Raw genomic sequence first — 16,560 nt, 5'->3', positions numbered from 1 at the left:
TGGGCCTTCATGTGAACAGTCCTGACATCCTTTGCCAATATTAACTCTCACAGCCTACTCCGCGCCTTCCCATCGTTCCGTAGTATCGACCATTTTGCTAATTAGTGTTATGAATGCAGACTGCCAGTTGAGGGGCTCCCTAAAGTGGACGTTTTTACAGTTACCCACTATTTAGGTAATGTAGGTTCTGAACATTTAACATTATAGGGTGTGTGAAGATTATTTGGCTACCTATTTAAGATGAGAAAGAGTTCTGCGAGGTCAAATCCGCTTTATTGGATGAATTTGCAGCAGTACAGTGGTGCTCTTTTTAATAAGAAGATTGACGAGTCCTACCCAGGGAGAAAGAGATGTGGCACAGCAGTTTAAGGAGATGTCGTTAGCAGAAACCAAGCCGAGCAGAGTAAGTGGCTTCTTTCTGAAAACAGATATTCCCTATCTAATCTCTTCTCACAGCTCATTAATTCTCGAGGAATCAGACAAAGGTGTTTCCCAATTATCCTGCCACAGGAGGACCAGCCGGTGGACGGAAGCTGAAGCTCCACAGCACAGCACACCTCACGGATCGGCCATCTGAAGAGGAGGGCTCTCCCCGGCCCCCAGCTAAGGAGACGCCCCGGAGGTGGGCGTGACACAGGATGGTGGCCCATCTGTGTTTGTTGGGAAGGCGCTTGGCACTGAGGCCCTGCTTCCTATTATCATCTGTGGACCTGAGCAAACTAGTTAATCTTTTTGAACCTTAGTTATCTCATTAGTAACGAGAGGTTACTAGGAGCTTTCAGCAGCGTCTGAGAGTTAAATGCGATCATCTCAGTGGAGGGCCTAACCCTCGGCTGGGCACACAGCACGGGCTCAGTGAACGGCGCATGTGCAGAGAGGTGGTCAGGGCACATTGTTAGAAGACAACGGGCAACTTTTTTTTCGTTTCCTGTTTTTGGCAACTTCAGTACAAAAAATTCAAGTTTCTGTGTCTCTCACCTCATACGAGACACGTGGTGGAGGCCTGCTGGAAGGCAGGGCATGGGAGAAGTAACGTGAAAGAAGGGGCCCAGCCATCATGGATCATGAGAGGGGAGGTTCTCCCCAGACAGACAAGGGCTCTTTCCCCTCCATCAAAGCCAACTACTCAACCAGGATCTCAGAGCGCAGAAGAGAAGGACAGGAAGTGGGCTCTGACTGCGCACAGGGCCATATCTGAAGGGGAGAGTCATGGGCGATGTCCATTCTACCTGGCCTGGGAACAGGGTTCTTTGGGCAATGGTGTCAACACGTATCAGGTGTCAGATTGATGGAGAGAGGAGAACTGGTCAGAATTTACCTTCTTCTGAGTTCCCTGGGGGCTTCTCCCTTACAGGGGACGTTTGTTTCCAGAGGAGAAGGACACGGACGCTAAGGCCAGAAGTTAGCTTCCAAAGCTTGCTGGGTCTGACAAGTGAGCTAAAGCTTTGGAGTTTTGGGGATGTTGAGGCCTGAGGGAAATACTGGTGGCCCCACCTTACAGCCTGGTTCAATTCCCTGTGGCCCATCAGAAGTGATGGGTGGGCTCAGAGCCAGGCAACTAAGGGCTATGACCCACAGGTGGCTTGTGTGCAGGTGCAATGTTTCTAAAGGGACCCAGTGAAGCTCTGGCCCTCAACAGACTTTACATTTCAAAAGTCCATGTTTACACAAGAACTTCCAGAAATGATTTGAAGAACTTTTCAATCTTCAGTTGGATCTACTGGTCATCAAGAAGGATTTCTTTGGGATATGAAGGGCAGTGTTCTTGCATTTGAATTTTGATGAGACAAAGCAGCTGATTAGTCACAGGGATTAGAATATGTCGGCTCTGGCCTATCAGGGAGCTTTAGAATAGGACCTTATTGACCCCTTTCTCTTCTGTAGCCTCTGCGGCTTCTGCAGTTGGCTGAGATGTGATTTGGTCCAGGTTCGGGGAGGCTACTGCAGAGTTAGAGAGCTGGAGAGTGGCTCACTTGGCCAGTTGGGAGATGCCTCAGAATCATAATGGAGGCCAATGTGAGACAGGCCCCAGGCCCCAGTCCAGCTCCAAAGCTGCCTTCCCCTGTGGTTTCCCATCCTTGCTTAGCTGCCTCACTTTGGGCTGTAACCCACAGGCACTGATCAGTTTTGACTGAGGCAGGTTTTAGATCTGGCTGGGTGTGAGGAAACAGTCCTTCTTGTAAGCTCTGGATTGAGTGGGCCTGGGATGAGCACCCACCCTAGAGTTCCAGCTGTAGCTCTTCCCACCACTGGGGCATCCAGTCTTAGTGGTGGGCTCCCGGCCTTAGATTCCTGATTGCACGCAGTTCCCCCACTGGGGTATGTAGGCTGCCTGCGTCCCTTCCCCTGAGGGCAGGATTCTCCATTGCCTCCAAGACCTGCTTCACCACAGAAGGAACCATGACTCAGTGCCGTGCCCTTGGCCAGAGGACCCTGCTGGCTCCCTGGCCCCTGAGCCCATTTCTCAAGATCCAGCCCTTGGGCCCAAGCGCAGGGTCCCCTTCCCCTGAGTGTGACAGTCTGCGAGAGGCAGTTCCCATCTCAGACTGCCTGCCTCCTCTCTCACCAGCCTCAGGACCTGGAAACCCCAGCCCAAGGGGAGCTGGCCCTGAGATCCCAGAGCAATCCCCTTCCCTCCGCCTTAACCTTCTGCCTCACTAAGTAAGGAGCAGCTCGCACTCCCAGGGAAGGTGCTTCACATCTGGGCAGGAAAATGATCCCATTTTCAAAGGCTAGTTGGGGGCTGTGAGTTGTGTGGCCTCTATAAATCTGTGGCCAGGGGAGTGTCTGAAATCTCTCTCCAGGTCCAGGTCAGCTAATCGGAAGCCTGTCTACTTCAACACATACCAGATGTGCTTCATCGACACGGCAATCTGCTCTGTCCTCTGGACTGGAAAAGAAAAGCCCTCCGAAGTTGTCCTGCTCGAGGGGCAGCTCTACTCTTTTCTCTCCTAATGTTCACCCCTCCCCGATTCTCGCGCTGATTCCCCCTGCCCCACGTTTCCGAGGTGGGAGGAGGCCACGCTTCTCCTCCCTTCCAGGGCAGCATCCCTGCTCTCTAGCCCAGCCGCCTGGTTAGACCCCTGCCGGCCAGGCTGGGGGCCCAGCGCTTCTGGTCCAGCCTGGACTTGAAAGGGAAGCTGCCTCTGCAGTCACTTCTCACTTTGCTTCACATCCCATAATTTGCCAGATAACAAAGACGTGCTGAGCCCTGAAGTCAGACATCTTGGCAAAAATTGGTGCTGATACTTATTTCAAAATTTGGGTTGCTTGTCTTCCCCTCTGCTCTTCTGCCCTCTGCCCTCCCTGTTTCAGCACCGACCATCTCATCATGCCCTCTGACATTCAGCTTTCTCCCTGGATCGCACCACAGGCTCTCCGAGGATGTGAAAGAAAAACCACAGTGAAGGTTAGAATGACTTTGAGATTCTTGGGCCAAAAGTACCAGCAAAGCACGAGCTGGAGTGCTCTTCTTGGCAGGAGGTGCAGGGCACAGTGTGATTGGGAGTGGCCAGGAAGTGACTGAGACAACCAGATAGGTGCTCAGAGGTGCTCTGTGGCCCCAGGCCACCTTCTAAGAGTCACCCTAAGGACGTCAATTAGCCAGCAGGTCACATTTGATTTGAGGAACACAGCAAAGGGAAAACACACACTCTTCACAGAGAATGATCGAGATGGTTGAGGGCCTGTCCTCTGCAGCTCTCAAGGAGTGGGCACTGGTCTCAGATTTGAAAGAATTGCCTACATGACTCGAATCAACCTTAAGTCATGAGGTCTGTGAGCTCACCCTAGGACTGGGTTCTTGAGCTTCCAGAAAGGCAGAATCCCTCCTCCTTGAGTTCACAACAAGCCTCAGGGTGGCAGGAATGAAGGGAAGGGGGCAACAGCCCTCCCTCAGTGTCAGCCCCTGGATGGGGCTACCAGTTGGTCTGTGAGATCCAAGGAGGGAAGTGATCCCCGGCCAGTTGGCAGAGAGAGGAGTGTGTGCAAACAGAGGCCCCCCTGTAACTCTCACCATGGGGCAACCCCTTCTGGCCTGGCCCTGGGCCGGTGCTGGCAGGGGCTGGGAGGGAAGAGGCAGCATCACCATGGGCCCAGGCAAGAGGCTGCTTGCTCCGGAGGCCCTGAGCTGGGAGGCTCCAGGACTGGATGTAGTCCTTCCCCACAGAGCCTTGACAGCTCCTGGGTCCCCCAACAGCCCCTCAGCTAATTCTCCCCTCCACCCCCAGCTTGACAGCATCCATACGTGTAGAAGACAATGAGGGGAGGCTGTGGGGAGAGTGCAGCCTCACACGGAGCCCCTGATCTCCCGGGACCCACTCAGCCCCTCTGACTCATCTTCTCCATCCTGCTCAGCCTCTGCAGCCAGCTCTGCTTTAGCACAGCCCCCTGGCAGTGGGGAGCTGGGGAGGTACTGGAGGAGCCGGCCTTCCCGCTTCATTTCTGCCAGCTCCTTGGCACAGCAGCTGGGCGTGTAGGTCTCGTAGGTGTCATGAAAGGTGTTGTAGTCCACCTCATAGAAGCCCTTTTCCAAGGTGAGGACGGGCGTGAACCGGTGGCCCCAGAGCACCTCTGTGTCCATGTAGGAGCTCCGTGCTTGGCAAGTCATGCCTGGGGGAACAGAGGGCACATGTATTAGGAGCGGCCACAGCCATCTATCCCTTTATCGTCCATCCGTCCATCCATCCTCCATCCATCGTATATCCATCCATCCAATCATCCACCAAACATTTGCTCAAGAGCTGCTTTGTGCTAAGTGTGATGGAGATATAAAGCTGAATAAGACACAGCCTTCGCCCTGGAGGAACTCAAGCTGTGGTGGAGGCAGAAAACTCGAAATCAACATGAAACATTCTGGAGTAGTTTCCTAGAGACTGGAGTGGATAATTCTGGAATAGCTGGAGCTAGGAACATGGTTCCTGAAAACAGCATTAAGGTCTAAAAGATTGAGACAAGAAAAGAGGCAGGAAAAGGATTTGAACGAAGATCAACTCAGAGTCAGTGAACGCGGAGAAGCTGACAGGCATTTAGAACACGTGGGGACTGTTTCTGGTAAACACACATGAGCAGAGGCGTCCTCACTCTCTCTCTCTCTCACACCCCCCCCCCCCCCCCCACCGCCCCACACACACAGCTCGGCTCTTCCATCTGAGCACGCTCTGGTGCCTCCATTCCCTGTCGGCTCAGCCCTGGCATGCCTGTGTTATTTTTGGGTGTTGCTTTCTCTCCAGAGAGGGAGGGCAGCTTTGCTTACGGATGAGGAAGCCTCTGTGCTCAGGGTCACAGGAAGCAGCTTTCTGATATTTAAGCTTCTGGCCGAGGAAGAAGCCAGCTTGTGCTCTGTGGGGACTGAAGGAGCAGGCTGCTCCAGCTCCCCAGCATGGGCTTTCTCTGGCAGGGCAGCTCATACAAAGCAGACCAGCTTGAAGGCTGCTTCCCACCCATGTGTGCTCCAGCGCAGGGCAACCCCAACACACCCCACACACTGCGGGCTTGCAGCCTGCTCTCTACTCTGCTCCCAGGGGTGCCGCCTGGGCCAGGCCTCTCTGTTTAGTCCTTGCCCCCTATTGCCCAACAACACCCCCCCCCCCAGCAGAGATGTAGGTGCCCAAGCTGGGCGCTGAGTGGCCTAGAGCCGGCTAGATGTCTGCTGGCGCCCCCAGGGGGCCTCAGGAAAGACAGTGGGACAGGACTTCCGCGGGAACTTTGGGCCAAGCCTCCTGGGGCTCTCCCTGCCCTTCTTCTGTCCGCCATCTCAGGAGGTGGCAGTGGGCTGCCCCGTAGCTAGAGATCCCACCATGTCCCTGGCTGTCATCTCTCACTGCATTTGGGAAGGACAGAAGGCCGTCTGGGAGCCAGGTGCCATGCTTTACATCGGTTACTCCACTTCATCATTTAACCCCCGACAACCCTGAGAGATTTAGTATTCTCATTTTGCTGATAAGTGAAGCAACTTGCCCGCACTCACCAGGCAGGTTATAGCAGAGCTGTGCTAGTCCAGCCTCGGTCTGAATTCACAGCCCTTGCTTGGCTCCATAAGTATGGCAACCAATCCATTAACATCATTGAGATCAGAACAGATGTGGGAGGGCGGTCTCCTGCCCTTGGGATCCTGGGTCTCCCTGCAGTCCCAAGCACAGCAGCAAGGGTAACCCAGGTCACGGGAGGGGATGAGGTCAACCAGATAGGGCAGATCAACTGTGGCCCACTGACTTTGAGGGAGACGTGAGAGAGGAGGCCGCTGGGCCAGGTTGGCACCCAATCCCCCCACTGCAGGTGGCCAGGAGGGCAGGGGGCAGTGGTGATGCATGGCTTTCCTATTTGTCCACATCTCTGAACTGACCCCTCCTTTGTGGCCCCAGAGTAGGGCTCTTCCTCCCAGAGTCTCAGCCCATACTCCAATCCTGAGCCCAGCACCAAGGGCAGCATGACCTGTGAGCCCCCAGCTCTGCTGGAGGAGGCTTCCTGAGTCCCGACTGTGCTTACCCCCAGGGCCTCCACAGCTGCCACCATATGCTGCCTGGCCAGGCTGCGGACCCCAGCAGATGGCCATGCAGCCCCCTCTGCACCCGTCCCTGGAGCGTGCTCACACCCCCCAGCTGGGTTCCACAGGCTCTGAATGGTAAAGTTTGTGGATGCCTCTGTCTGAGTCTCCCACCCAGCAGCCAACTTCCCGAAAGGCTGGAAGGCTTGTTGGCCACCTTTGTGACAGGCCCCTGATATTTCAGGGGGCAGTGTAGTGTGGTAGGCAAAGCTCTAGATGTGGAAGTGAGAGACGTGTGTGAATGAAGTTTCTTCCTGTTTGCACAAAGCGGCATGATGCAGTTTCCATGTCTGCAAAGACTGACTGAAGCCAGCCCTTTGGTGTTGTTACAAGAACTAGAAAGATATGTGTGTGTCGTTCCGAGCATGACTGAGTTTCCTATAAGTCGTCACTAGGGCCAGACCAGCTGCTCAGTCTACTTGGTGAAAAAAAGAGAAAGGAGAGAGGAGGAAGAAAGGGAATAAGAAGAGGGTACAGGGTTTGGCTGGAGAGCTTTTGTCCCAGGAGGTCTGGCCACAGCAGTGGGGGAGGGAACTCGGGATCCCTGGAGCCCCGCACAGAGCTTGGCCTCGGTGGAGGAGTGGTGGAGCTCGCGGCCACCGGCTCGGTAGCTGAGCAGCAAGGTGCCAGGCTGGCAGCCACGAAGAGGGCATTTCTTGGGCATACGTGGATGTGGGTGCACTATTTTCTGCATGCCCTGTGTTCACTGAGCCAGCCTTCCACAGGGCAGCTGAAGGGCAGATTGCTGGTGGTGGGGTGGGGGTGGGGGGTGATGAGGGGTTGTGCCCAGCCAGAAGAGCTGCTCCCGCGGGCCTGGCGCACAGGTTTATCTCCAAAAAGAGGCTTCTGTGATGTTGGGAATCCTTGAGTTTGGCAAATGCTGCACCCTGTCCTTTGCTCATGAAGTAATTCATAATGGGGAAAGACACCATGAAGTCCCACGTAAAGAAGCCAGTTCACCCTTGTTGAACCCTGTGTTTCTTGAAGTTATCTGATCACAGAGCTCTTTTTGGGTAGATAGCTGCTCCAGAACGGGGTTGGGGCATAGTGTAGCTTGCTGGACATCAGTGCCGGCTTTGGGGTCCCCCTGCCTTGATGTGCATTCTGGCTCTACGATTTAGCAGCACTTGCTCTTGGGCAAATAACTTGCCTGTCGGTGTCTGTTTCTTTATCTGTAACTTAAAGAAAACTATCTCACGGGGTGTGGGAGAGCATTAAATGAAATATTGTATGTTTAAAGCTTAGACCAGTGCTTGGAAGTTGGGAAGGTTCAATAAATATGGCTGTTATTACTCCATCTTGATTAAAAATACCCCTCAGATCACGAGTTAGAGTCTGGGCTGGTTGATTGTGCCATCCAGGTTCTCAGGCACAAACTTCAATCTTCTGGATATGTACCTATCGCTGGGACTTTTGGAGTCATGGCGGCCTAATCTTGTGGATGTGGTAAGGGCAAAGGAGGATAAAGTGTCTTACCTGTTGCCTCCACCATCCCTTCTAGAATGACCACGACTTCAAACTCCTCCTGGTCCAACTGGGCCCGAGACATCTCCCAGAAGGGGCTCTTCTCGTTGATCTCGTGGGAGATGATGAGTGGCGATACCAGGAAGAGACGATCATCTCCAGTGTCGAAACCCACATTAATGTCAGTCTGGTTCAGGGGGATGAACTCCCCTTCTTTGGTCTGCCGGGACTTGATGAGCTTGGCGCGGATAGAGGCCTCCACAATGTGGGAATTGCGAAGGTCACCCACCCGGAACATGAGGCAGAGCTTCTCATCCCGCATGGAGATGACCGCGTTGTTGGAAAACATGAGGGTCTCCGCTCTCTTCTTTGGCTGACTGATCTTGACAAACATGCACCCCACCATGAAGGCATTGACAATGGAGCCGAGGATGGCCTGGACCAAGAGGAGTATGATGCCCTCGGGACACTTCTCTGTGATCACTCGAAAGCCATACCCGATGGTAGTTTCAGTCTCAATGGAGAACAGGAAGGCAGACACAAAGCCACTAAGGTTTTCAACACAAGGAATCCACTCCTGATCACCAACATGGTCCAGATCGCCCCGGATATAAGCAATGAGCCACCAAATGAAACCAAAGAACAGCCAAGTGATGGTGTAGACCATAGTGAAGACAAGCAGGTTGAAGCGCCACTTGAGGTCCACCAGGGTGGTGAAGAGGTCACTCAGGTACCGATAGGTCTCTTGGACGTTGCCATGGTGGACATTGCACTTGCCACTCTTCTCCATGTAGCGCTGGCGGGGCTTCTTGCCTTCTGCCAGCAGGCGAGTGCGGTCTGTGGCAATGGGGATGTAATCGCGGGCCTGTTTGGGAATCTTCTTCGGGTCCCTGGGAGTGACTCCAATCTCCATATCCTGGTTCATAGCATTCCTAGAATCGCCAGCCATAGCTGGGAGATGTGGAGTTTAAAAAAGACAAGATCAGTGAAGTGGATTGTTCTGATTCACAGAATCACAAGACTTCAAGGTCACTCCTGCCCTGTTCTCTCAAAGGCCTATCATCTAGTGTCCAGTAGACCAGACTGTGGAATTCTCAAGGGCAAGGACCATGTTTTCTTATATTATTGGCTCGTATACCTGGTGCCTAGTACAGGTGCTAGTATATAATGGAAGCTCAATAGTTGTTTGTTGATTGAATAAATGAACATTTCCTACATGCAAACTGCACGTTAAGCATTTAAAGGGTTTAAGGAAATCTGGGAGCAATTAAAAAAATTGCAACAATTTTTTAAATGTAGGAACTGCCACTTCTTGCCACCACAATGACCCATTGGAGTTCAATCTTGTCATCTCCATTATATAAGTACTATAACATCGTGTATATTTCTCATGGTGTCTTTCCCTGCGTTCGAGGGTGAGCTCCCCAAGGGCACAATTTTGTGTCTGTTTTCTTCTCTAACAATTTCTGAACACCCAGAGCGTAGCCTGGCACATACTAGGGACTTAAAAAGTACTTATTGAATAAATGGGCGAACAAATAAGAAAACAGTCCCAAATAGGTTAAATGTCACCCGGGCCACCCAACAAGTAAGTGACAGAGCTGATCTCTGGATTCTTGCTTGTCAGGCCCAAAGCCTGTGCTCTTCCCTTTGTCCCTCCTGGTCTCCCTTCCTTTCATCTGAGATCTTAGCAGCAGACAGAAAGGAAAAGGCCGCGTGAGTCTAATTCACCCTGTGGTCACTCCCACCGTCTGGGTGGGCCGTCTGTGGCCAGCTGAGCGCTTACTGACATGACAAACCGCTGTGTAGACCCACCATTAAAACTCTTGATGCAATAATTTCCTGTCCTCTAAGAAATTGAGGTGGGCAAGATAGTAATGCCCAAGGTTTTCGAAAGGGCTACAACTCATATGTGGAAGCTCAAAACACCCCACGAAACCCACAGATGTAAACAACAGATTGGTGGTTCCCGGAGGCAGGGGCTCGGGTGTGCGAAATGGGTTAGGTGGTTGAGAGGTACAAATTTCCAATGACAAGAGAACAAAGTCCTGGGATGTAACGTACAGCATGGAGACTATTGTTAACAATACTATGCTGTGTATCTGAAAGCTGCTAAGAGAGCAGGGCTTCAGAGACCTCATCACAAGAAAAAAAATGTAACTTTGTGGTGATGGATGTTAACTAAACGTACCGTGGTGATCATTTCACAACATACACATATATCAAATCGTTATGTTGTATACCTTAAACTAATACATGGTTATATGTCAATTGTACTGCAATAAAAAATAACCAAAAAAGGCTGTCAAATGGTTTTAGAGCATATGCCACACTTTAAAGAAATACCTCGAAACTTGGAGTACTCAGTCTACTGTTTTTCTGATACTGAGCTCACATCCATTTAAGACGCCTTAAGACTCTGATCAAGCTAGGAAAGACCATGAGAATCTCTGCAGCTAATAACAACTGCTAAGAAATGTATATCCATCTGCTCATTTATAATCTTCACAAAGAAGCTGTTAGACAAGTACTGTTATTCTCGCTCCAATTTTCAGATGAGGAAAATGAAGGTTGAGTAGTAAGTGCTGAGTTAGTTTGGGACCTAGGTTTATCTGGCTCCAGCCCCAGGGCTTACAGCACCCACCATACAGGCCTGAGGACACTGATGTTCTGTGGCTCGTGTGTAGATCGATGAGCCGCTCCCAGGCACCTCTGGGGGTGCTATTATTCAGCTCTTCTTCATCTCCTAATCAAGCTTTTCTTGATTTCACAGGTACTCCCCTTCCCAGGAAACTGTGTCCCTGATAGAACAACCTGGATTAATATTCTATAAACCATGCAGCCAACTGCCTCACTGACGAACGAGGAAGATTTCGCCCACTGAGGGAAGTCGGATGACCTGGCAGACCTTTCCCTCTGCTGCCTGGGCGGCTGCAGCAATTTCAAGGTAACCTCTACGACACAGTGCTGAAGTCATCAGAAGCGCTGTTTGTCTCAGACATCCGTTGGCCATTTCCCATTCTGCACAGGGCCACCTGCTCCCTGCTCCCTCACGTGGCCGTTACAAAGATAAATGAAACAAGGAGGGAAATGCTTGGTGCCGCTTTGCAGAATCCCAGGGATGATTCTGCTCTACCCCTAGGTGGGAGACTGTTGACTGAAAACTCAGTCAGAGATGCCCAGAAACAGTGGAAAATCCCGAGGCTCTGTGTGCTCCTGGGGACCCCAACGGTTGGAACCCACATAGGGGCCTGCCAGGAGGGCTGCCCGTGGACTCCGGAACGGCTGACACTGGGCAGGGCCGGCGCAGCCCTGGCGAGAATGAGTCATCAGCCAGCGCTCCTGGGAAAGCACCATCTCCTGCCCTCAGCTCTTTTGGGAAAATAGCTTTCTGCTGATTTTCTGCACTGTTTCCTTCTTTATTTTTAAACATACTTTCATACGTTCTTGTAGGAGAACGCCTTGCGCCATACTAGAAACAGAAAAGGTTTTCTAGGACACCTCAGCCAAGGTCTGAAAACTTTTTGTGTCCAGCAGACAGGAGAGAGAGGTTTACTTCTGATTCGATCTTGGGGTAGATTCTCCAGGGGCTGGAATCACCGCACACGCTATTCCTCGCTCAACCCAGAGTGAGATCTGGATTCCAGCTCCACGTTCAACAAACTAGCTCTGTGATCCTCTATGATCCTCTGCTATAAATCTCAGATAATATGCTCTGCTCCTCTCTGCTGGGGGCCGGTATGGAGATCCAGGGAAAGAGGATATGAATACAAATGTAAACCTAAGTATACATGTAAATATATACTCATCAACTCTCTTAGAATTGACACTTAATGCAATGTCCCATTAAATCCATTTTAAAGATGGAGAAAGAGGTGTGGACCATGTAAGTCAAGTATCTCAAGCCCCAGTGGGCTATGTGCAGGGCAGGCATTGAGTGACAGCCTCGACCACCCGGATTTCTTCTAAGAGCAAGTGAAATGCCCATCTTAGAACTCTTGGGCTCCAGTGCTGTGGGCCCATCAAGTCAAAAGAATTGTCCGGGACAATGGAGATGAGCTTCTTTAATCAGATTTTCAAGATTCACTCTATTAATTTATGCATCTGTCCAACAAGCATATATTGCAGAATGACAGTGGTCCAGCTTCTGTGCTAAGAGCTGGAGATAGAGCAGTGAACAGGACGATCGCAGAGCCAGCCCTCATGTGCTTTATAACTAGCATTGCCGCTGAACCCAGGCTCTGTGCAGAGCGGCCTGTGGGGAGAGAGGCAGGCAGAAAGGCTCTGGCCGGGCCAAGTACTGTGGCTGCTCCCTGCAGGATTGGGCGAAGGCACTGATTTGAGCAAATCCTGCGCAACCTCACCCCCGTTACTGCTCTTCATCTTTAATCCTCTCCCGTGTCCCTGAATGGGAAGCTGCGCTGAGACACAATGAAAGCTCTCGAGGGGGACAGAGCTTAAAGTCCAGCCAAGTGGTTTAACCTCTTTGATATAAAAACTCAAGTGGAGAAAGAATCAAAAGAGGCAAAAATCAAAGGAAGTTGTATTTCATTAGTGAATCTGACATCCATTTAAATGGACCCCTGTATTAAGAATTCCACCTCCACCCCCCGCCTGTGAAGAAAACTGTGTCACAGGGGTGCTCCATCAAGTCAGGGGTCACGGACACAGGACATAGGACACAGCTGCTGGATAGGAACTGCACTTCAGGGTCAACAGGGCTTCCTGGGCTGGGAGCCTGGTCTCAGACTCAGTTTCCCTACTGTGAAATGGGAATGATTTCCTCCTTTCTCTCTTCTATGTGCTGAGTCAAAGTCTGCATCCCCTGAGGTTTGGGCTGAGGGACGAGGTTGGAGGAAGAGTGACGGAGGAGGACAGACTCATGTCTCAGACGGAGACATGTGTATACCGCTCTACATGAACCCATATGGTTGTACTGGTTGTTAAAATATGAAAATATTCCAAACTCGTTGGTGAACAGGCTGCCTCAGTGCCCCCAAGGCCTCCAAGATTGGCAGGGAATGTTAAAGGTGTCATGCATTGAGCATGTACAGGTATAGAGAGGGCACAGGAAAGCAGGCAGAATTCTAGATGCCCTCATGATTCCTGCCTCCATACACACTCCCTGTCTAGTCCCCAGACTCGGGGGTGGGACACTCACGCCCGTGATTAGGTTGTGTTATGGCACAGTTAACTTCAAGGCAGGGAGGTCATCTGGGGTGAGCCAGACCTAACCAGATGAGCCCGCAAAGGGACTGGGCTTTTCCTAAAGCAGGAGATTAGAAGCCTGAGAGGAATCAGACAACAGGGACGGTCCCTTTGCTAGCTTTAAGAATGGAGGGGCCACATGGCAAGGAGTGTGGGCGAGCTCTAGGAGCAAAGAGCAGCCTCTAGGTGAGAGGAAACAGGGACTTCAGTCCTGTAATCACAGAGAACTAAACTCTGCCAGAACCACGGGAGCTTGGACGAGGCCCTGAGCTCCAGAAGAGCGCGCCGCTTGCTGACACTGGATTTCAGCCTCCTTAGACCCTGAGCAGAGAACACAGTCAGGTTGTGCCTGGACTTCTGGCTTGCAGAACTGTGAGCTAGTAAACGGGCGTTGGTTTGAGCCATTAAGTCTGTGGTCACTTGTCATGGCAGAAATCTAAAGCTAACGCAGGGTAGAAGGGGACCCAGGTAAGGAATAATTAGGAAAGCAGACACTGGCAGCAGACGGCCTAGCTTCCTATTTTACCTTCAGCTGAGGGATTTTTGGGGAAGTTACTTCTCTGAGCCTCAGTTGCTTTTTCTGCAAAATGGGGATGATAACAGTGCCAAGCAAAGAGGTGGCTGTGAAGACGAAGGGAAAGGTGTAGCACAGGGCCTGGCTTAGGGAGCCCTCCTGCGTGGTTGCTATTATTACCTTCCCTCCAGGGCCGGGGTGGAAGACGGGAAGGGAGGCAGGGGTGCTTCAAGCAAGTCAAGGATGTGGAAGGAGAACCAACAGGTCCCTGGTGCCCACGATGCCTCAGCATAACGCTTCACGGCTTCATTTCGCTTACTCCTGAAGGGGGGCATGTGTGCATCTTACAAAGGGGGAACCCAGGAGAGAGCTTAAATCATCTGCCCAAAGTCCCGCAGCAGCTGCTGGGGAGCGGCTCCGAGCACAGCTCTCTGGATCCCACAGTGGCTGCCGAGGAGGAGCAATGGCTGCTTGGAGAGGTCTTGGATGGTTCCCGTCTCTGCAGGATCCTGGCTGGGAACCCCTCCCTCAAGAAGCTCTGCCTGCAGAACTTTCTAAGAACTCTAGCTTTTGTCCCTTCCACACTGAGGCAGAGGCTGTCCCGGTGCTCAGATCCGGCGTTTCTCCTGTGCCTGACCTGCCTCCTCCATGCCGGGGCTTGAAAGAGTCTGCTCGACTGCTCCTGGGTTCCTGGACCCCACCCCCACCCCCCCAACCCCCCCAGCCCCCCAACCCCCCCCAGCCCCCCAAGCCCCCCCACCCCGTGCCATTCCCGACCTCGCGCAGCAGCCTCAGGCAGAAGTGTGGGGAAGAGGAGGAGGGGAGGCGACTGGGACAGGGGAGCCCTGAGCATGGTGGGGACTGGTTTGCCCCAGAATGCGGCGGGGACCTGGGAGCCCTGAGTGTGCCGGCCTGCAGCGTGGGGTTGGGGCTCCCGGGTGGCTCTGGCGGGAGCCCGGTCACCCTCCCGTTCCAGGTCTCTGGGGGTGTGACCCAGGGGGCTTTCAGTGCCCTCCCCCTCTCTCAGCAGGTTGTCCCATCAGGGGATGGAAACGGCAGCTCTCGCCTCTTTTCTGCCTCTAGTCCCCTGACAGCCGCCCACTCAGCACTCAGAGCGAGTACAAGCGGCAGGCGAGTCCTTCACCACGGGCTGGCCCTCCCAGAGCCGCGCTGAGCAGCAGGAGGGGCCAGCTGGTCCAGAGGCCGGGCTGGCCACCCCGCAGAGCCTGTGCCCAGACCACGCTGCCGGGCTGGCTCCTCCCAGGGGCCCAGTAGTGGTTTCCCAGCTTTCAAAATTACCAACTTTAAAAAAATTAAAAGGAAAAAACTCTGAGGTTTAATCGCAAAGAGCTCAGTAGTAATAAATCTCTAAAAACTTGTGAAGTGTTTGATTTAAAAACCTCATCATTTTGCAGCTATTCTTATCAACTTAGGTGGAAGTCTGTTCTTTAATTCCTGGATGTTTTATGGTTTTACTTTTTGAACTTGGGTTTGAACCTAAGTTCAAAAGTATCTGGGTGATAGTATATGAAATACCAAGCACGAGAAAGCCCATCAGAAACTGTAACACACAGATTCACTCATTCAGTGAAAATCCCACTGAACAGCCTCTGTGAGTTTGCACTGTGCTGGGCCCTGGGCGGGGGGAACGAGGTGGGGCAGCACTTGGCCAGCTTCCTGTGCTTTCCAGTCACAAGAAGCCTGTTAAAATGCAGGTTCTGATTCAGTAGCTCTGGGGTTTCCAGAGTCTGCATTTTTGTAAGGAGCTTCCTGTGATGTTGATGCTGCTGGTCCTCAGGCCGGTCTTTGAGTGGCAAGGCTTCTCCACCCCGGTAATCAGCTGGGAGCTGGACGCCATGCTGATGCCTGAATCCCACCCCCAGAGAACCTGACCCCAGACGATTCTCATAGGCATCGGAGATTGAGGACCACCGCTCTATTTTCTGCCCTCGAGGAGCCCGCAGTCCGGCGGGGAGCACACAGAGGGACCGAGGCACAGTTCTTAACGCAGTTTGGAGGGCTTGGGGGTGAGAAAGAGTCAGGAAAGACTGGTGAAGAAGGTACACAGCGAGAGGGGTGAGGTGAGCCTTCCTGGACTGAGAGACGGGGGAGCAGACGCTGACGATGGCTCGCGTGTTGAACACCCAGTCTGTGCTGTCTCTGAGCTGGGTGCTTCTATGCGTTGTCTCCTTTAATATTCAGACAGACAGACCTGTTAAATCTGTCTTAGTAGCCTCAGTGACAGATCACAAAGGCAGATGATGGAGGAACTTGCTGGAGGCCACTCAGTGATTAAGTGGCAGGAACTGTAGGGCCTCTACACATACTGCCCCCCCACCCCCACCCCGGCCTCTGAGGGTCTGACCCGGGGGTGGGTGGTGCAGCCTCAGCAGGGGTCTGGAGGCAGCCAGGTGACACATCCTGACCTGTGCCAGGAAACCAGCTCATGATGAACGCTGTGTTGCCCTTGTGCAGAGCTGGAGCCACCCCTCCGTTCCTCCTCCTGGGGCCGGCTTCTCCACCTGCCCTCCTGCTTTCCTCCAGAGTGCCCCTGGTCACGCGGCTGCTCCTGCACTTTTTCTACCTGCAGCATTTGCCCCTGGAGGTCCTTAATTGCTCCAAGGAGACAGGGTGTCCACACGTCCCAGCTAAAACCTGTTGTTCTAACCCCGTTTACTCCCAGCAGTGTCTCCATTTGGACAACAGCCCCCTTGCAAGGAAGAGACCCCTAACTAGCCACCACTGGTGTCACTCTTAACAATTCATGCCTGGATTTTCCTTCATCTAAGGTATGTCTGCCTCTGCCAGGAGTGGGATGAATACCTTGTCA

General features: G+C 52.5%; 1 protein-coding gene across 1 annotated transcript in view; it reads right to left on the bottom strand.

The window, feature by feature from the left end:
• Positions 1-251: 251 nt before the first annotated feature.
• Positions 252-16,560, bottom strand: part of KCNJ5 (potassium inwardly rectifying channel subfamily J member 5) — a 29,521-nt gene continuing 13,212 nt past the window's right edge. Inside the window, exons 2-3 of the mRNA XM_014741388.3 lie at positions 8,021-8,959; positions 252-4,611 (exon numbers count right to left, since the gene is read on the bottom strand). Coding sequence (XP_014596874.2) covers positions 4,289-4,611; positions 8,021-8,957 — 1,260 coding nt within the window. The 5' untranslated portion in view covers positions 8,958-8,959 and the 3' untranslated portion in view covers positions 252-4,288. The remainder of the gene's footprint in view (positions 4,612-8,020; positions 8,960-16,560) is intronic.

Source organism: Equus caballus, chromosome 7 (genome assembly GCF_041296265.1).
Source record: "Equus caballus isolate H_3958 breed thoroughbred chromosome 7, TB-T2T, whole genome shotgun sequence".
Taxonomy (NCBI): Eukaryota; Metazoa; Chordata; class Mammalia; order Perissodactyla; family Equidae; genus Equus; species Equus caballus.
The sequence above is the reverse complement of the archived record's forward strand: the minus strand, read 5'-3'. Positions and strand labels throughout refer to the sequence as shown.